General features: G+C 43.5%; 1 protein-coding gene across 1 annotated transcript; it reads right to left on the reverse strand.

Moving 5' to 3' along the window:
• Positions 1-2,106: 2,106 nt before the first annotated feature.
• LOC120019896 (coiled-coil domain-containing protein 18-like) lies at positions 2,107-8,255 on the reverse strand. The gene is made up of 3 exons (XM_038963307.1): positions 7,945-8,255; positions 4,363-4,526; positions 2,107-4,206 (listed from the first exon to the last, which is right to left on the reverse strand). Exons 1-3 carry the CDS (start codon positions 8,253-8,255, stop codon positions 3,989-3,991), a joined length of 693 nt encoding a protein of 230 aa, XP_038819235.1. The 3' UTR covers positions 2,107-3,988.
• Positions 8,256-21,550: the final 13,295 nt, after the last annotated feature.

A 21,550-nucleotide genomic window follows, 5' to 3' on the forward strand; every position in this document is an offset into this window, starting at 1 on the left:
GAGACAGCAACAGAGAGAGAAAGAGAGACGGAGACAGCAACAGAGAGAGAAAGAGAGACGGAGACAGCAACAGAGAGAGAAAGAGAGACGGAGACAGCAACAGAGAGAGAAAGAGAGACGGAGACAGCAACAGAGAGAGAAAGAGACGGAGACAGCAACAGGGAGAGAAAGAGAGACGGAGACAGCAACAGAGAGAGAAAGAGAGACGGAAACAGACAGAGAGAGAAAGGGACAGCAACAGAGAGAAAGAGAGACGGAGACAAAGACAGCAACAGAGAGAGAAAGACAGATGAAGACAGACAGAGACAGCAAGAGAAAGAGAGACAAAGACTGACTGAAACAAAGAGAGAGAGAACGACTGACAGACACTACAAAGACCGTTGTTGGGCCCAGTTGTACCTCCTTGCTGTGCCGTTCTCTCTCCTTCTCCAGCTGCAGAGAGGAGACAGTGGCTTGCAGTCTGGCCTCTACCTGGACCCCGCACCTGCGCCTCCTATAGAAGACAACACACAGTTAATCTTCTAGCCATAGTAAAATTGACAGAAATACCACACTTTGTTGTTATGGATACAACACAGAAAGAATGCATGGTTTCATTTGGGTATGTCCTTTTATAAACAGCAACAAAAGGAAGGTTTCGCCTTGCCCCTGGCAGGTTTCGCCTTGCCCCTGGCAGGTTTCGCCTTGCCCCTGGCAGGTTTCGCCTTGCCCCTGGCAGGTTTCGCCTTGCCCCTGGCAGCTCCCCAGTCGTCCTCTGGAGTTCTTCTGTTGTTCTCTCCCGACACACAGGTGCTGGCTCTGCTGCAGAGTCCTGGAGCAATAGGTCAAAGGTCAGTTAGAGGGTGCCTACTCCTAGATGGTCAATCAGATATCTGAAGCTGATCTGGGACCAGTTTATGGTTTCAGATGGTTCTGAAAGGTAACTGAAGACTGAACACCATTAAATGATGTTATGATGTTACTGGTGGTGTTTTGTCAGAACAATACTTCAGGTACGCAACCCACCTTGCAACCATCCATCTCTCCCTGCATCCATCAGTATAATAATACCAGAACTCATCTCTCCCTGCATCCATCAGTATAATAATACCAGAACTCATCTCTCCCTGCATCCATCAGTATAATAATACCAGAACTCATCTCTCCCTGCATCCATCAGTATAATAATACCAGAACTCATCTCTCCCTGCATCCATCAGTATAATAATACCAGAACTCATCTCTCCCTGCATCCATCAGTATAATAATACCAGAACTCATCTCTCCCTGCATCCATCAGTATAATAATACCAGAACTCATCTCTCCCTGCATCCATCAGTATAATAATACCAGAACTCATCTCTCCCTGCATCCATCAGTATAATAATACCAGAACTCATCTCTCCCTGCATCCATCAGTATAATAATACCAGAACTCATCTCTCCCTCCATCCATCTCTCCCTCTCATACCTTCCTAAGAATCCTCCTTCCCTTGTTGTTGTGCTTTTAGCAGGTCTAACCTGTCACTCAAAAACTCCACCTGTAGAAACAAAACATGAGGTGATAGTCAACATCCCTTCACATTTATCACTATACCAGAATGGAGAGTATGTGTGACAAGAAGATGGTTTCCAGGGCCAACAACAACCCTAAATGAGTGTAATGTGGCCTTTATGATGTCTGTCTCAGTCTTTAACCTCATTCTCTGGTCCAGTCTGCTGTAGGGACTGACCCTTTTTGTCTATCTCCAGGTTATGGTCTGTGATGACCACATCCAGCTGGCCCAGCTGAGGAAGAGGGAGACACACAGAGAGGCCTTATTTCTTATTATTCCATCCATTAAGACTTTGGCCATTCAAATTAAATACACTATAACGCACCACGCAATTAATGTTGCCTCAGTTTTGTATTTGTGTGTGTACCAGCTGTCCTCCCTGTTGGAGCTCCTCCTGTCTCTCCTTCAGTGCTGTGTCTATGTCCAACACCTCATGGTTCCTCTCTTCCAACTCCCTCTGGCTGTGTACACACACACACACACACACACACACACACACACACACACACACACACACACACACACACACACACACACACACACACACACACACACACACACACACACACCACACACACACACACACACACACACACACACACACACAGTGGATCTGAAAACATGTTATGTAGAGCTGGGGAACCTACCCAGAAGCACCGGCACAACTGTGAAATCACACACTCAATTATTCATACATATTTGGGCTGTGAAATCACTGTTCACCAGGGGCATATTCTATTTCAACCAGAAGATCTCATCTGATCACATCTGTGTAAAGGGCATTTTGTTTCACACACACACATACACACGAGGGAATCAAAGGAAAACTACTTGCGACTGTAATGCAGAGATGTTGTGTGCGTTTGAGATTAACTGCATTGCTGTCTGAATCACTGATCTACAAATCATCTTGCATCCTAAATAACTAGTCATTGTGTAATCTCAGTTAACCAATAACAAAAAATCTCACGCAATTTGATCAGATGTTTAGGTAGTTCTGTCCAGGAGAGATGAATCAGTGTGTGACCCAGATAAGTGATTCTGATCCCCTCAGACAGCCTGTGCTCAGTCACAGTACGTAGTCTTTTTGATGCCTTTAGTTTAACTTCAATACTACTGCATCCATGCCTGAGGGGAGGAGTTACAGCACTGTAGCTGTTCAATAGGATTTACAGATCATCAGGTGTTACTGTAGTTGTCATTATGTTTGAATGAGAGACCATCCACATGTATACCTGTCAAAGCTTCACAATAATCCCCATGACATACACCCGGTTAGAGCGTGCCCTTTGACAGTTTGTGACACTGTCAACTTGTCAAGCCATGTTGGCTGGGGGACAACTGTGTATTTGACAAAGACGTTTACCAAAGATGAAGTGGCTGGTTGGTATCAAACAGAGGGCATTAACTCCATACCAGACAGACAAGAGTGATATTGTATTTGGAATGGAGAACAGGATGTAAAATGTAATATCCTGTTCTGTGTATCTATGTACACAAAGAGATCATGTGTATCAAATGATTTATGACTCATCACGGGTGTTTGATATCCGTGTGTGTGTGTCCAAAGCAACTGCTCTTTGTTCTCCGCACTGCGACAAAGCCTCAAAAGAAGACACAATTTATACATTATAAAAACAATACATTATGAAATATATAAACAATAAAAATAGAATGATCCATATTATGAATGACAGAGACCAACTCAGTCTGCCACTGCATAGTACAGTTAGCCTTCTCATCTTGAAACGGAGGCTTTCCCTTGATGATGATGATGATGATGATGATGATGAGCTCACGTCAGGATTCAGTGCAAAGAGGAGCTACGTTTTCAGCATTGCACGTAATTCTCAACAAATAAGTTATGCACAGTACGTAATATGTACTTTTAAAAATAGGATATACATATATTACACATATCATATTTCCTTTTTTATATAGTAAAAAGTCACAGTAAAAGACAAACAAGGTAATCCAAAATCAATGATTATTAAATCTGACCAAAGAATGTTTTCATTGTGTAAAAACCAAATCAAAACGCAGGACTTTGGAATCAGTCTTCCCAAATCCGTCGGTCGACGAAGTCGCAGACACAAATCCACAGCGCTCGGCAGGTCAGCGGTTGCCATGGTTACACTGTCCATAGACAGCACGTACTACTTCCGGTGTGCTGGCAGCGCTTCTTCAATGAAATGTGTAATGAAATAGGTTTTAAAAATGAAATACCTTCACCTTCAAATTGCCATGCAGTCATTTTATTACATTTTCCACTGACCGTACTTGGGGAGGGGGACTTTTGTCTGTTTGGAGATGATTTTGTTAAAGACGCATTTCCTAAAGGTTTGAGGGGAGACCTGTCTTCTTCAATGAAGCAACAAATGGAGACCACCGGTCAAGGGTGTGTGTGTGTGTGTGTGTGTGTGTGTGTGTGTCGGGCGGTTGGCAGAGAGGCTCACCTGAGCTCGGCGGAGAGTTTCTCCAATGAAATGTGTCGTTCATCTGCGCCGAGCTGCATGCGCTGTAACAGGTCTCTCAGTTCCTGTAGTTTCTCTAGGGTGTCATGCATCTCATCTCGCACCTCCTGTAGCTGTCCCTCCAGATCCTTCCCACGCTGCACAGAGTTCCGCCTGTCCTCCTCACAGCATTGGAGCTTCTCCTCCAAGTCCACAACTGCAGGGGGGAGAAGGGGAAGAAAGGGTTTCCACAATGAACGTTCAGTTCAGTTCTAGAATCACAGAAGTCTAAAGGAAATGGGCCCTAATGAATGAAGAAATGAAGAAAAAAGGAAGGAAGGAAGGATCTAAAATAACTCCCCCAGTGTCCTACCAGCGTTGTTCTTCTCCTCCAGTAGGCCCTGGGTCTTCTGCAGGGTCTCCTCCACGTAGCTGAGCTGGGAGGAATTCATACTGGTGTCTCTCCGCAGCCTCTGCAGCTCCTGCTCCATGGATGACAGCTCCCCACGACACGTATTTATCTCAGACGACAGCAGACTGGAATACACACACGTTAGTAGGCATACAAGTATCCTCACACAGATCAAATCAAATACACTGTCACAGACATGCAGAGATCACACCGGGAACTCACACACATTCTAGACACCCTCCATCTGGCGTCCACCTAACAGTGCACAACCGTGCCCCCATTATGCTACTGCACTACCCGCAAAAAAACTCAGGATCTGTAGGACCTGGGACCAAATTAAAGTACTAACTGAGTAACTTAAAACTAGAATACTAACTGACAAGTGTTAGAAATCTGAGCATCTTCCTTCCCCTGTATAGACTACATAGAAGAAGCAATGTCCTAAAGTGGTCCTCTATTCTCCGCTGTTAAACTCCACCCTGAGCACCGAAAACTCACTCTTCCTAGGAAGGATGCTTCAGAGAGCAGAGCGCTGTATATATATACCCCATGAGAGTGAGCGTGGGGGGAGGAGATAGGGTGTGTGGGGGGGGGGGGGGTGAGGGGGTGGAGATGGGGGGTTAGGGGAGGAGATGAGGGGTTAGAGGAGGAGATGGGGGGTTAGGGGAGGAGATGGGACACAATAAGAACACTGGTTGTGGAGGCACTAGAGTCATGGGGCTGTCTCATTCTGTCAGCTCCTCAGGGGATAAGAATATCTCTCCCTCTTTCTCTCTTTGTTATTAGGGTAGGAGCTGCTCTGTCTGGACTGAACTCAAACGACTCCCATTATACAACAGTGAACAGTTGGAGTCTACAAAAATAAATAAATTTGTGGTCTTATCTGATGGTTTCTACAACGCCTTCAAAAAGTATTGACACCTCTTGACTTTTTAGACATTTTATTGTATCACATCCTGAATTTAAAATAGATTATTTTGAGAATATTTTGACACTGGCCTACACACAATACCACCATAATGTCAAAAAAAAGAAAAGCTGAAATGTCTTGAGAAAATAAGTATTCAACCCATTTGTTATAGCAAGCCTAAATATGTTCAGGAAGAAGAATTTTCTTAACAAGTCACATAATAAGTTGCATGGACTCACTATGTGTGCAATAGTGTTTAACATGATTTTGGAATGACAACCTCATCTCTGTACCCCACACATACAATTATCTGTAAGATCCCTCAGTTGAGCAGTGAATTCCGAACACAAATTCAACCGCAAAGACCAGGGAGGTTTTCCAATGCCTCGCAAAGGGCAGTTATTGGTAGATGAGTAAAAAAAAAAAACATTGAACATCCCTTTGAGCATGTTGAAGTTATTAATGACACTTTGGATGGTGTATGAATACATCCAGTCACTGCAAATATACAGGCGTCCTTCCCCACTCAGTTGACGGAGAGAAAGGAAATCACACGACTGCCCTCATTTCACCATGAGGCCAGTTGTGACTTTAAAACACTTAGTTTTCTACTATCACAGCCATTAAACTCGAAGAAAACACCAACATTGTAGATACTCCACAATACTAATCTAATTGACAGAGTGAAAAGAAAGAAGCCTGTACATAATAAAAAATATTCTAAAATATTCCTCCTGTCTGCAACAAGACACCATAACAAAGGGATTGAATACATATTTACTCAAGACATCTCAGCTTTTAATTTTTTATTAATTTGTAAAAATGTCTAAAAACATAATTCCACTTTCACATTAAATCAAATCAAATGTTATTTGTCACATGCGCCGAATACAACACTTTACAGTGAAATGCTTACAAGCCCTTAACCAACAATGCAGTTAAGAAAATACCTAAAAGAAAAATAAGAGATAAGAATAACAAACAATTAAAGAGCAGCAGTAAATAACAATAGCGGGGCTATATACAGGGGGTACCGGTACAGAGTCAATGTGCGGGGGCACTGGTGTCGAGGAAATATGTACATGTAGGTAGAGTTTTTAAAGTGACTATGCATAGATAATAACAGAGTAGCAGCAGCGTAGATGCAAATAGTCTGGGTAGCCATTTGATTAGCTGTTCAGGAGTCTTATGGCTTGGGGGTAGAAGCTGTTAATTAAGAAGCCTCTTGGACCTAGACTTGGCGCTCCGGTATCGCTTGCCATGCGGTAGCAGAGAGAACAATCTATGACTAGGGTGGCTGGAGTCCTTGACAATTTTTAGGGCCTTCCCTCTGACACTGCCTGGTATAGAGGTCCTGGATAGCAGGAAGCTTGGCCCCAGTGATGTACTGGGCCGTATGCACTACCCTCTGTAGTGCCTTGCGGTTGGAGGCCGAGCAGTTGCCATATCAGGCAGTGATGCAACCCGTCAGAATGCTCTCGATGGTGCAGCTGTAAAACCTTTTGAGGATCTGAGGACCCATGCCAAATCTTTTCAGTCTCCTGAGAGGGAATAGGTTTGTCATGCTCTCTTCACGACTGTCTTGGTGTGCTTGGACCAATGGGGTATTGTGTGTAGGCCAGTAACAACAAATCTAAAAAAAAATCTATTTTAAATTTAGGCCCGGAACCACAAAATGTCTAAAAAGTCAAGGGGTGTGAATACTTTCCATATTTTCAAGCATACCGGTGGCTGCATCAGGTTATGGGTATACTTGTAATCGTTAAGGACTGGGGAGTTTTTCAGGATAAAACATTTACAGAATGGAGCTATGCATAGGCAAAATCCTAGAAGAAAACCTTCAGTCTGCTTTCTAACAGACACTGGAAGAAGAATTCACCTTTCAGCAGGACAATAACCTAAAACACAAGTCCAAATCTACACAGGAGTTGCTTACCAAGACAGTGAATGTTCCTGAGTGGCCGAGTTACAGTTTTGACTTAAATCTGCTTGAAAATCTATGGCAAGACTTGAAAATGGTTAACTAGCAATGATCAACAACCAATTTGAAAGAGCTTGAAGAATTTTGAAAATAATAAATGGGCAAATATTGTACAATCCAGGAGCCTGAACCAGAACAACTCACAGCTGTAATCACTACCAAAGCTGATTCTAACATAGAATCAGGGGTATGAATATTTATTTAAATGAGATATTTTTGTATTTAATTTTCAATAAATCTGCAACAATTTATAACGACATGTTTTCACTTTGTTATTATGGGGTAGTGTGTGGATGGGTGTGGGGGGGGGGGGGGAATCCATGAATTCAGGCTGTAACAACAAAATGTGGAATAAGTCAAGGGGTGTGAATGCTTTGTGAAGGCTCTGTAAAGGTAGTGCGGTATGTTTCCGTGTGGCACCAACTACAACTATAGAGGGTTATTGTAAATTAAACTTTCATAGATTAGATATCATAATATCTGTTTTGTTTTGTGCATAAACAAAGAAGCACATTTGACTGGCTTGATTAACGAATCAGCCATTAATGCAATGACTTAATTAAATTAAATTGAGTGAATTGTGTGACTAAAGCGTTCTATAGAAAACTACACATGAAACGTGAATGAATAAAAATCTTCCATCTAGTGTTACCTGACAGAGCCAGAACGCTGTGCAGCCGGGGAGCTGTGCGGCCGGAGAGCTGAGCAGCCGGAGAGCTGTGCAGCCGGGGAGCTGTGCAGCCGGGGAGCTGTGCAGCCGGGGAGCTGTGCAGCCGGGGAGCTGTGCAGCCGGGGAGCTGTGCAGCCGGGGAGCTGTGCAGCCGGGGAGCTGTGCAGCCGGGGAGCTGTGCAGCCAGAGAGCTGTGCAGCTGGGCGTCCTCTTCTCCTGCACCTCCTTGTCAGCTCCTCATCCAGAGACAAGCCCACTCCAGCTCCAACGCAGACACCTGGCACAAATATCATTCACTCTATATATCACATATTCATATTCAATTACTAATAATATGTTTAAGCACAATCCTAAACATACAGTGCATTCGGAAAGTATTCAGACACCTTTACTTTTTCCACATTTTGTTACGTTACAGCCTTATTCTAAAATGGATTGAATAAAAAATGTCCCTCAATCTACACACAATACTCCATAATGACAAAGTGAAAACAGGTTTAGACATTTTTGCAAATGTATATATTTTTTTAAATGATAAATGATTTACATAAGTATTCAGACCCTTTGCTATGATGAGACTCGAAATTGAGCTCAGGTGCATCCATTTTCCAATTGATCGGAGTCCACCTGTGGTAAATTCAATTGATTGAACATGATGTGGAAAGGCACACACCTGTCTATATAAATGTCCCACAGTTGACAATGCATGTCAGAGCAAAAACCAAGCCATGAGGTCGAAAGAATTGTCCGTAGAGCTCCGAGACAGGATTGTGTTGAGGCACAGATCTAGGGAAGGGCAACAAAAATGGCTGCGGTACTAAAGGTCTCCAAGAACACATTGGCCTCCATCATTCTTAAATGGAAGAAGCTCTTCCTAGAGCTGGCCGCTCAACCAAACGGAGCAAGCGGGGGAGAAGGGTCTTAGTCAGGGAGGTGACCAAGAACCTGATGGACACTGACAGAGCTCCAGAGTTCCTCTGTGGAGTTGGGAGAACCTTCTAGCAGCAGCACTCCACCAATCAGGCCTTGTAGTGGCCAGACGGAAACCACTCCTCAGTAAAAGGCACATGACAGCCCACTTGAAGTTTTCCAAAAGGCCCCTAAAGACTCTCAGATAATGAGAAACAAGATTCTCTGGTCTGATGAAACCAATATTGAACACTTTGGCTTGAATAACAAGTGTCATGTCTGGAGGAAACCTGACAACCTACCTATGGCAAAACATGGTGGTGGCAGCATCATGCTGTGGGGATGTTTTTCAGCGGCAGGGACTGGGAGACTAGTCAGGATCGAGAGAAAGATGAACGGAGCAAAGTACAGTGAGATCCTTGATGAAAACCTGCTCCAGAGCACTCAGGACCTCCGACTGGGGGGAAAGTTTACCTTCCAACAGGACAACGACCCTAAGCACACAGCCAAGACAACGCAGGAGTGGCTTCGGGACAAGTCTCTGAACGTCCTTGAGTGACCCAGCCAGAGCATGGACTTGAACCCAATCGAACATCTCTGGAGAGACCTGAAAATAGCTGTGCAGCAACGCTCCCCATCCAACCTGACAGAGCTCGAGACGATCTGCAAAGAATGGGAGAAACACCCCAAATACAGGTGTGCCAAGCTTGTAGCGTCATACCCAAGAAGACTCGAGGCTGTAATCGCTGCCTCGAAAGGTACTTCAATAAAGTACTGAGTAAAGGGTCTGAATACTTACGTAAATGTGATATTTCATTTTCTTTATTTGCAAAAATGTCAAAAAACTATTTTTGCTTTGTTATTATGAGGTAATGTGTGTAGATTGATGAGAAGAAAAAATCTATTTTAGAATAAGCCTTTAACGTAACAAAATGTTGAAAAAGTTTAATTCACATTAAGTTGCTTTCATCCCTGTGTAGTCATGGAAACGAATGTTTTTTGTTATTGTTTTGTTATGTTTTTTTTTACAGTTGTAAATTTTTAACTGAATATCAGATAAGCAAAGTACAGTACACAGATAAATCAACAATAAATATTTATTTCTGTAGGCGATAGTATGTGCGTCAATGGGAGGGATTTCAAGAAGCACAAGTCTTGCATTCAAGTAGATCTCTTTTTCTAGTGCTGCTTCCAGTAGGAAAACAGTGTTATTACTGTCTGTAGCCTAGTATTAGACAGACACAAACCAGGCCACATCAGCAAGTTAGATCAGAGACCCTGTCACCAGAGCTAAATTCAAAACTCATATGATTTTTCACTATGGACCGACCCTGATTTGTGATAATCTGTGGGCGTAACATTAAAGTTGAAACAAATGCAGACCATTATGAATAAGAAATTGCACACGTCTTAAAATGATTTGTCAAGTCAGGAACGAAACTTTGATAATTTCCTGAATTGTGTTGGGATTGACCCACGGCGCTGCATCTCACTATGTCTGAGAGATATGTCCCTTTGGAATTCCCCATGATAGGGAATGTCCACACTGCTTGAAAGACTCCTTTCTACTACCGTAAAATAACCGTCAACATGATTCAGCTTAAAACAACGGAAGACTTGGTGATACCCTAAGATTTCAAATTTTACACAGAAAGAGTGTTGCCTTTGGGAAGTTCAGCTCTCATGTCTCCTGTCAAGCTGCGCTTTGTAAACAGAAATGTTATTCCCCGCAACTGTAGATATTTAGATTGGATTTGGTCAATGGAGTCCTTTATACTGTGTTCTTGGTGAAGAACAAGAAAAAAATAACAGTGACACAAAAATATGGCAAGAGCATGTGACATGATTAGCTAAGACGATTATAACCACATACAGAACCCTGCTATGTCAAATACTAAAATACATGGAATATTATGCAATAGCTTTTGCTTGACAGATGTGTGTTTTACCTTAGGTCTCAATGCAATGTTAGGGTTGTCCCTGTCTGTAAGACACATTCATACCTGGCTTCTAGGTAGACCATTTGTCTTAGTCTCTCTAGTAGGTTTACCTCCCTGTAGCTGGCTCAATGGCCCGTGTTTTGCCAAGTTGGCATTACACCTCGTTATTTGTGACGTCCCTCTATAGGACACATTTACACCCATCTAGGTAGAGTATTTGTCTATTTATCTTGTCTCTCCCATAGGTTTCTCTACATGTCCCTGTAGCTGGCTCTGGCTGTCCTCCAGCTCGGCCAGTGGGTGCTGCTCTCCTGTAACATGTTCTGCTGCAGGGAGTACTGGAGCTGGACACTGAAGTGACTACACACCAGAGTGCTGCTCTCCTGTAACATGTTCTGCTGCAGGGAGTACTGGAGCTGGACACTGAAGTGACTACACACCAGAGTGCAGCTACGCAACTCCTCCTGCAGAGACAACAGCCGGCGACGGAGTAGAGCGGGACAGGTGGTCACACACACACACAAAGGGATACAAACACACATGCACAAACAGTCAAAAGCACACACACGAGCATGGTAGTGGAGACTGTCAAACAGTCACAATGCTGTATAAGTAACAGGGAGGTACCTACATGTAGCACCGCAAAACACACACACCTCGTGGCTCTTGATGTCCAGCTGTCTCTGGTACTGATCCTTGGCCTCCATCTCTACAGGACAGCGCTGTCTCCAGCTGCCTCATTTGACACACAGAAACAAAACATGTTCATGTTATCAGAAATGCTCCTGTTATATGCAATATGTTAAGTATTTATGTCAAACATACATGTTATTGTAATTTCTCCTTTCCATATTGCACATCCTTGTATTGTATGCAATCCTTGATCAATGACCTATGGTATGATAATGGTAAGACATTTGATGAGGGAGAGAAGGGGAGAAGGGAGACGGAAAGCTGAAGGGGAGAAGGGAGACGGAAAGCTGAAGGGGAGAAGGGAGACGGAAAGCTGAAGGGGAGAAGGGAGACGGAAAGCTGAAGGGGAGAAGGGAGACGGAAAGCTGAAGGGGAGAAGGGAGACGGAAAGCTGAAGGGGAGAAGGGAGACGGAAAGCTGAAGGGGAGAAGGGAGACGGAAAGCTGAAGGGGAGAAGGGAGATGGAAAGCTGAAGGGGAGAAGGGAGATGGAAAGATTAGAGCGGCAGGTAGCCTAGTGCAGGTATAGCCCCAGGGGTAAGCGCAATGCAGTCGGGGGTACGCCAAATAAAAATGTAATTTACATTGAAAAAAAAAAATATATATATACTGTATAGTGTCTTTTATTAATTGTTTTTTCCCCCCCACATTTTTAAACAGTCCATTTATATTTTCTAATGGGGCTATACACTTGGGTGAGGTTTTTTTCTTGCTTGTGTAGCCTCGTTTCACTGCCAAAAATAATATTAAAACATCTAGTGTTCAGTGAAATAACAACACAATGTCAAATACAGGTAGCCTAGTCAAATAATGAACATCTAATCACATTAACTGTTAGTCTCTCGCAGAAATTCCACTAACGTTCCGTATGTAGCTGCTGCTCATTTCGTTTGCTCGAAAATGGATAAATGATTAAAAAAAGTACGGCCCGCATCCATAGAGACACATACCAACTCTACAGTTAGTACTGCTACTACCAGCAGTACTACACCTGCACCTGTCGACGACACAAGTTGTTCTGCTTCCACGAGCACATCCAATGCTAGCATCAGTAATTCTACATTTGTTAATAGCCCAGCTATTATGGACACTGACAGCTGTGAATCTGATGTAGTCAAAGAGCTAATGCCCCCTTCCCTGGGAAAGCACCGAACAACAGACAGGGACGTTGGACCATCGAAGAGGCGCAAATATGATGAGAACTACATTGATTTGGGGTTCACTTATATTGGGAGTAGTGCCTTTCCTCAGCCACAGTGTGTTATATGTGCAAAAGTACTATCTCACAACTCGATGAAACCTTCACTCTTGCGCAGACATTGAAAAACAAAACATGCCAATTTGAAAAATAAGCCACGGGAGTTTTTTGAGCGAGAATTAAGACAACTTTCGAGTAGTAAGACATGTATAAAAGCAGGTACCATTAATAAGAAGGGTCTAGAAGGGTCTTATATGGTGAGCTACCGAGTGGCAAGGACAGGCAAGCCCCATACTATTATATGGGGAACAAATCATTGTTCCCTCTCTGACATGGCAGGAGATGTTTTGAAACAATTACTAATTCGCATACAACCCAGTGAATTCTATGCGTTACAGCTGGATGAGTCAACAGAGGTGGCGGGCCTGGCACAGCTCCTGGTATATGACCGTTACGTTTCTGGGGGTCAATTAAGGAAGACATCCTCTTCTGCAAACCACTGGAAACCAGGACAACAGGAGAAGATATCTTTTAAGTACTGGACAGCTTTGTGACATCAAATGGACTTTGGTGGTCAAGATGTGCTGGTATCTGTACTGATGGCATGACAGGGAGACATAGCGGAGTGGTAACGCGCGTGCAAGCAGTTGCTCCCAACGCCACTTGGGTACACTGCAGCATCCACCGAGAGGCTCTTGCTGCCAAAGGAATGCCTGACAGCTTGAAAGACGTTTTGGACCCTACAGTGAAAATGTTTTTTGTTAAAGCAAGGCCCCTGAACTCTCGTGTATTTTCTGCACTATGCAATGATATGTGCAGCGACCATGTAACGTTTTTACAGCATACAAAAGTGCGCTGGTTATCAAGGGGCAAAGTATTGACAAGTTTTTTTAAATTGAGAGACGAGTTTAAAGTTTTCTTTACTGACCATAATTTTCACTTGTCTGACCGCTTGCATGATGACGAGATTCTCACACGACTGGCCTATTTGGGTGATGCTTTTTCTCGCCTGAATGATCTGAATCTAGAATTACAGGCTCTCCGCAACTATATTCAATGTGCGGGACAAAATTGAGGCTGTGATTAAGAAGTTGGAATTCTTCTCTGTCTGCATTAACAAGGACAAAACACAGGTCTTTCCATCATTGTAAGATTTTTTGTGTGCAAATGAACTCAAGCTTACGGACAATGTCAAATGTGATATAGCGAAGCACCTGAGTGAGTTGGGTGCGCAATTACACAGTTACTTTCCTGAAACTGATGACACAAACAACTGGATTCGTTATCCCTCTCATGCCCTGCCTCCAGTCCACTTACCGATATCTGAACAAGAGAGCCTCATCGAAATTGCAACAAGCGGTTCTGGGAAAACTGAATTTAATCAGAAGCTGCTGACAGATTTCTGGATTGGGCTGTGCTCAGAGTATCCTGCCTTGGCAAATCACGCTGTTAAGACACTGATGCCCTTTGCAACCACGTGCCTATGTGAGAGTGGATTCTCGCCCCTCACAAGCATGAAAACTAAATACAGGCACAGACTGTGTGTGGAAAATTATTTAAGACAGACTCTCTCCAATACAACCCAATATTGCAGAGTTATGTGCATCCTTTCAAGCACACCCTTCTCATTAACCTGTGGTGAGTTATTCATAATTTTCGATGAACAAATAAAGTTTTATATGTAAGATGGCTAAATAAAGAGCTAAATTATTGATTATTATATTATTTGTTCCCTGGTCTTATAAGAGCTCTTTGTCACTTCCCACGAGCCAGGTTGTGACAAACTCACACTCATTCTTATGTTTAATAAATGTATTGTATAGTGTGTGTGTGGCAGGCTTACAATGATGTCAAAAAACAACATTTGAGAGTGCGCTGACCCTGGTGCTAGAGGGGGTACGCAGCTGGAGGTTGAACGTTTGAAGGGGTACAGGACTATAAAAAGTTTGGGAACCACTGGCCTGGTGGATAGAGCATTTGGCCAGTAACGAAATGGTTGCTGGTTCAAATACTCGAGCCGACAAGGAACTTAAACCTCATTTGCTCCAGGGGCGTCGTACTACTACCACTCTTCATATTTTCTGCATCATGTTATGGGTATGCTTGTCATCGGCAGGGATTAGGGAGTTGTTTAGGATAAAAAGAAACAGAATAAAGTCAAGCACAGGCAAACTCCTAGAGGAAAACCTGGTTCAGTCTGCTTTCCAACAGACATGGCTTGAAAATCTATGGCAAAACTTGAAAATGGTTGTCCAGCAACAATCAACAACAAATTTGACAGAGCTTGAAGAATTATTTTAATAATCAAGTGCAAATATTGTACAATCCAGGTGTGCAAAGCTCTTACAGTCTTACCCAGAAAGACTCACAGCTGTGAGCCCGGCTCCTCAATTTAAACTTTAGCCCCCCTCAGTTTTATGATCCATATATAAAATAGCAAAAAGTTCAGTGAGTGACAGGTTGGTGAGAAAAAATATATATAGCTCCGCTGCGCTGTGTCAGCACAATGGACAGGGCCCACCACAGTGGCTCCCGAGTGACACAGCGGTCCAAGGCACTGCATCTCAGTGCAAGAGGATACACTACAGTCCCTGGTTTGAATCCAGGCTGAATCACATCCGGCCGTGATTGGGAGTCCCATAGGGCGGTGCACAATTGGCCCAGCCTCGTCCGAGGTGTGGCCGGGGTAGGCCGTCATTGTAAATAAGAATTTGTTCTTAACTGACTTGCCTAGTTAAATAAAGGTTAAATAAATACATCTAAAACATAAAACAGTGTGTGTAAAGGGGCTATGGAAAGCCACTGGACTGTTAGGTATGGTTTCCATAAAAAGCGGGGGAAAACACACTCGTTCCTACAACACAGAAGTAAGACTGGAGCCTACAGGGCTGCTGAAGGCATTGATGGACCCTGGCTTTACGTTTACAGCCACCATGGTGCACAGAATCCTCAGTCTTCTCCAGCCTCCAAACAAATTACTGCAGGCAAAAGCAACAGATCTTTACGCTGGAGTCAAAGTGGTCCGCAATGCTTTGGGAGGGCGTCGAGAAGCTGCAGTGTGACAACGAATTCGAAGTCATCTGGGCACAGTGCCAGTGGCACTGTCTCACCACCACCAAGTAAACAACGATATTATGTAATTACAAATCTCCAGCAATACCTGGTGGCCAGTTCAGTAGGCCAACGGGACAGAGGAGAAGAGAACGCGTAAAAGACTGTTCTTCAGCACATTGGATGTTGTCATTGGTGAAATGTCAGACCGATTCAGCGAACGCAACAGCAAACTGGTGGAGGCCCTGTGTGCCTTTGACTTACTCGATATACAATACTCAAAATGAAATCATAGGGCTCATGAGTGAGATTGTCACTGAGAAATAGTTAAAGAAATCGGATAATCTTGGTACACACTGAAGGTAGATGGGAAAAAAAACCCACTGCTGGATCTGAGCAAAACAGATTTGGTGGAAGCTGAGTTTAGTGTCGCTCGCCAGTTGGAGCGATTGATTGCTGTATTCAGGCTGTAACAACAAAATGTGGAATATTTCAAGGGGTATGAATACTTTCTGAAGGCACTGTACCTGGTTTGAGGCTGAGTAGATCTGCAGTTCCTGTATAATCCACTGGGGGCAGCATACAGGGCCTAACACAGAGCTCCTTGTTGCCCTGTAAGATGTGTTTAGTATCTCTAAACCTTTTTGAGATAGCTGCCAAGTTGTTTGTCTGTGTTTGTGCATGTCTGAGTGTATGTGTGTGTGTGTGTGTGTGTGTGTGTGTGTGTGTGTGTGTGTGTGTGTGTGTGTGTGTGTGTGTGTGTGTGTGTGTGTGTGTGTGTCAGTGTGTGCGTGCACATGTGTGAATATGTGTGCGTGCATATTGTGTGCGTGCACCTGTGTGTCAGTGTGCCCAAATGTATGTGGACACCTGCTCAACGGAGATCTCATTCCAAAATCAAGGGCATTAATATGGAGTTGGTCTCCCCTTTGCTGCTATAACAGCCTCCACTCTTCTGGGAATGCTTTCTATTAGATGTTGGAACATTGCTGCAGGGACTTGCTTCCATTCAGCCACAAGAGCATTAGTGAGGTCGGGCACTGATGTTGGGTGATTAGGCTTGGCTAGCAGTCACCATTCCAATTCATCCCAAAGGTTGAGGTCAGGGCTCTGTGCAGGCTAGTCAAGTTCTTCCACACCGATCTCGACAAACCATTTCTGTACGGACCTCGCTTTGTGCACGGGGGCATTGTCATGCTGAAACAGGAAAGTGTCCTCCCCAAACTGTTGCCACAAAGTTGAAAGCACAGAATAGTCTAGAATGTCATTGTATGCTGTAGCATTAAGATTTCCCTTCACTGGAACTAAGGAGCCTAGCCCGAACCAATCAAAAACAGCCCCAAACCACTATTCCTCCTCCACCAAACAGCACTTAGAGTTGACCGGGGCAGCTCTAGCAGGGCAGTGATTTGACGAACTGACTTGTTGGAAAGGTGGCATCCTATGACGGTGCCATGTTTAAAGTCACTGAACTCTTCAATACGGGCCACTCTAATGACAATGTTTGTCTATGGAGATTGCATGGCTGTGTGCTCGATTGATACACCTGTCAGCAACGGGTGTGGCTGAAATAACCAAATCCACTAATTTTAAGGGGTGTTCACATATTTTTGTATATATAATGTGTGTGAGACTCTTCCATACCTCTCAGACTCAGCAGGGCCAGGATGTTCTCCAGACTAGCTCATTCAACCTGGCTCTGCTGTTCTCTCTCCGGCACCGGGCCAGCCTGTGTTCCTGGCACTGTGCTCCGTCTCCCTGTGGAGAGGCCAGCTCCCTGGCTGCCAAGGCCCACTCGCCCAGCTCCATCTCCAGCCGCGAGGACTGCTGGGCACCCTCCTCCAGACGTCCCTGGAGCTCAGCGGCTTGTGTTCGTGCCTGGGTGACCTCGTCCTTCAGCTCACTGGAGAAACAGACGGGAAGTATAATCAAGATATGCGCTCCATATCAATTTACTCTGCTGTCATTAGCTATCCATTTTAGCCCTGGGTAGTGTCTTACGTTCGGTTTCTAGTGAACAACGGACCAAGACAGTTGCCTGACGACTCATCCTGAATTTAATTCTGCCGTTGTATCGATCTCTCCATACATTCAGTCTGAGTCTGCCATCGTAGAAGTCGAAGTGAGGGCCGTTGTACAAAACCAAGTCATCAGCGATTGGATCGTCTCTAACCAATCAGAGTATCAATGACATAGTTCCGAAACGGTTCTTTACCCACGTGTTCAGGCTCTTGCCCCCGCACCCCCCTTTTTACATACCGCTGCTACTCTCTGTAGTTATCATCTATGCAAAGTCACTCTAATAACTCTATGTACATATTACCTCAACTAACCGGTGCCCCCGCATATTGACTCTGTATCGGTACCCCCCTGTATATAGTCTCCCTATTGTTATTTTACTGCTGCTCTTTAATTACTTGTTACTTTTATTTCTTATTCTTATGTGTATTTTTTTAATTTTTAACTGCATTGTTGGTTAGGGGCTCGTAAGTAAGCATTTCACTGTAAGCATTTCACTGTAAGGTCTACACCTGTTGTATTCGTAGCGTTTGACAAATAACATTTGATATTTGGCTGGAACAATGTGGATGGACAAGTTAAACTTGTCCAATGAGAAAATGTTGCAACGGTTTGCTATAGTCTGTGACCCTAGTTTTCCTGGATCTGGGGCAGAGTCCCACAATATGATGATTTGGCTTGCTCTCCAGCGCCTCTCTCTCTCGGTCACTCACTATAAAAAAATCTCCTTCAGTTTGCTCTCAATCACCTAAACATAGAATCAATATGTTTATCTGTCTCTCTGTGACCACTGATAATTTAACAACGAAGTTAACTACAAATACAAAGTTGTCAATGTATTTGCAGTTGTTACAAACAAGCAAAGGATAAAAAATACGCTTCAAATGAATCTCGAGAAATAAAAATAGGACAAAACACACATCACAACAAGAGACAAAACAACACTACATAAAGAGAGAACTAAGACAACACAACAACACAGCATGGTAGCAACACAACATGACAACAACATGGTAGCAACACAACATGACAACACAGCATGGTGGCAACACAACATGACAACAACATGGTAGCAACACAACATGACCACACAGCATTGTGGCAACACAACATGACAACAACATGGTAGCAACACAACATGGGAGCAGCACGAAACATGGTACAAACATTAATGGACACAGACAGCACAAGAAGGTAGAAACAACAATACAACTGTCAGTAAGAGTGTCCATGATTGAGTCTTTGAACGAAGAGAAGGAGATAAACTGGACAGTTTGAGTGTTTGTTGCAGCTCGTTCCAGTCGCTAGCTGCAGCAAACTGAAAAGAGGAGCGACCCAGGGATGTGTGTGCTTCAGGAACCTTTAACAGAATGTGACTGGCAAAACAGGTGTTGTATGTGGAGGATGAGGGCTGCAGTAGGTATCTCAGAAAGAGGGGAGTGAGGCCTAAGAGGGTTTTATAAATTGCAGGAAAGATGCATCGTTAAAAACACTCGTAAGCCTAAATTCCATCGCTATCGGGAAACTTGGCCCTGGTCTCAATTATTTTTTGACTCAAAGGCAAACTTCTATACTTGTATTTCTATACTTGCAAACATTTTTCTGTTTTCATTCACTAAGACAGGAGCTTCAAACTTGCCACATATTTTCCTTTCCATTTAAATTCACAATAGTTGTCTAAAATGTTACAGTATTAATTGACAGCTGGAGCCATTCTGCAAATGAGGGTGGCTGCTCCTCTTTCCAATGCCTTAAAATGACCCTTTTAGCAATGGTTATAACAGCTGTCAGTGTATCCCCCCTAGTTTCCTATGCTCACAAGAACTATATTGAAATGTATTACAGGCTGTAAACAATGTTATAAAATGGTATGACATTATAGAACTAGTGTTGCATGTGTAAGAAATTGTAATAGATACTGGAAACTTGTTATAACAACTTCTCAACATAAGCTATCTTTTATACAAAATGCACACACCCCCTCTTTTTCTTGGACACATGCTGGTCTCATTAGACACCAACCACAGACACACACAACTCCCCTCCCCCATGAACAGGCCCCTGCTAAAACAACCCCACACACACTATATTCAAGGTTGGAACTCAAGACAAAGAACTATGTTAAGAGCCAATGGAACGTCGACATCAGGCCCGAACAGGACTACCCACGACCCAGAGCGACCAATCAGAAGGCCAGACTACCAGATCAACCTACATCATTGACCGCATATATAATCTGTACAATATGTTTAGCGGCCTCTTCTCCGACGATTCCATATGAATCAGACAGAAAGGGGCCGTGCTGCACGATTTGCCAGATATCTTTACACTTGAATAAACTGCCTTATTATACAATTATACACCTCGTCCTATGTCTCAACTTGATCTCCTGTCTCCAGTAAATGTTTTATCAACACATGGTATACCGTTACCACGGTAATATCACGGTACCAAAACGTCATGATACTAAAATGTTAGAATACAGTTTCATATGATACTACCAACGATCTTAAGAACCAGCTGGCGCGCATTATAAAATGTTTATGGAGTCAGTTAAATTTTTTAAGCAACAGCAACTAATCTTGTATGCGCCAGTCCAATAATTTCTACTTCACTTCATGCGCATATCACGTGTGGCAGCTGTGATCAGCTAGCCGTAATCCCTACAAGCGCTCACTCACCTGCTTCTCTCTGCCCACTCTTCCTGCATATCTATTCCTCCATCAGTGTTTTAAATAGAATTTAGCCTTGATGGTGAAAGCGGGGATGCAGATCCTGATGAGTCTTCCGTTGTTGCATTTTCTACATTGGAGCAGCAAGCAGAGTGAGCAAAGTTGATACATTGTATAATTTCATTGCATGGTATAACCAAGAGCACAGGCCAGTCTGAGTAGGCTTTGCAATTACAAGTTCGCGGTCACGCAGCCTCTGTGTGACAGAGGAAAAATGGAGCAGTTTCGTGACAGGCATACTGACAGGCATACCGACAGCTTTACAGCTAAAAAGTTTGATAAAATATTACCCATATTAGCAGAGCTACATTTTTTTTTCTTTCTGCTCGATTTCATGCACATTTTATAACGTCTCATAAAACCATGTCGCGATCCGTTTTAAACTGATCCTGGGTCAGTAGTTATTGGTTGGATAACAAACAACGTTGTTCAGTCATGTTACCTAGTTAGCTAACAATCTGGTAACTTGACAGTAGGTCAAGGCACATCTGATTGGCCCAGGAAAAAAATAAAGGGCTCTGCTAATCATGAGATGTGCTTCAAAAGGTAGGATTCATGTAGGCCTAATGTAAGCCTAAACTGTCTAAAAAATCTATCTTTCTGGTGCTCCTTAAATTCTGTTTGGTGCCTAATGTTTTTAAAGTTGGGAAATGTTGGTATCGTGACAAAACTAAATAGAACAATACAACATTTTCAGAATTTTAGGGCAAAGGTGTGTGTAGAAGTTCAGGGCTTTATGGTTATGTGAGAAGATGCTTAGTTACAAGATGCTTAGTTACCGGAGTTCTTTGGCTTGGGCCTCTACCTCGGCCTCCAAGCCCAGGATCTGTTATCTCGTGACAGTCACACTGGAGGTCTTAGCCCCTACTGTGGAGCCCAGGAGACAGACCTGAAGGAAGGAAGAGCAGAGAAACAGAGACCATTTAGCATCCCCACCTAGTGAACGTCAACGATCTTCACATTCATGGTTGTTCTCACTAAGTACCTTGGTCTTGGAGCTGCCCAGTTCAATCTGGGCCACCTCCAGGTCCCTAATGAGCTGTCTGT

Source organism: Salvelinus namaycush, chromosome 25 (assembly GCF_016432855.1).
Source record: "Salvelinus namaycush isolate Seneca chromosome 25, SaNama_1.0, whole genome shotgun sequence".
Classification (NCBI taxonomy): domain Eukaryota; kingdom Metazoa; phylum Chordata; class Actinopteri; order Salmoniformes; family Salmonidae; genus Salvelinus; species Salvelinus namaycush.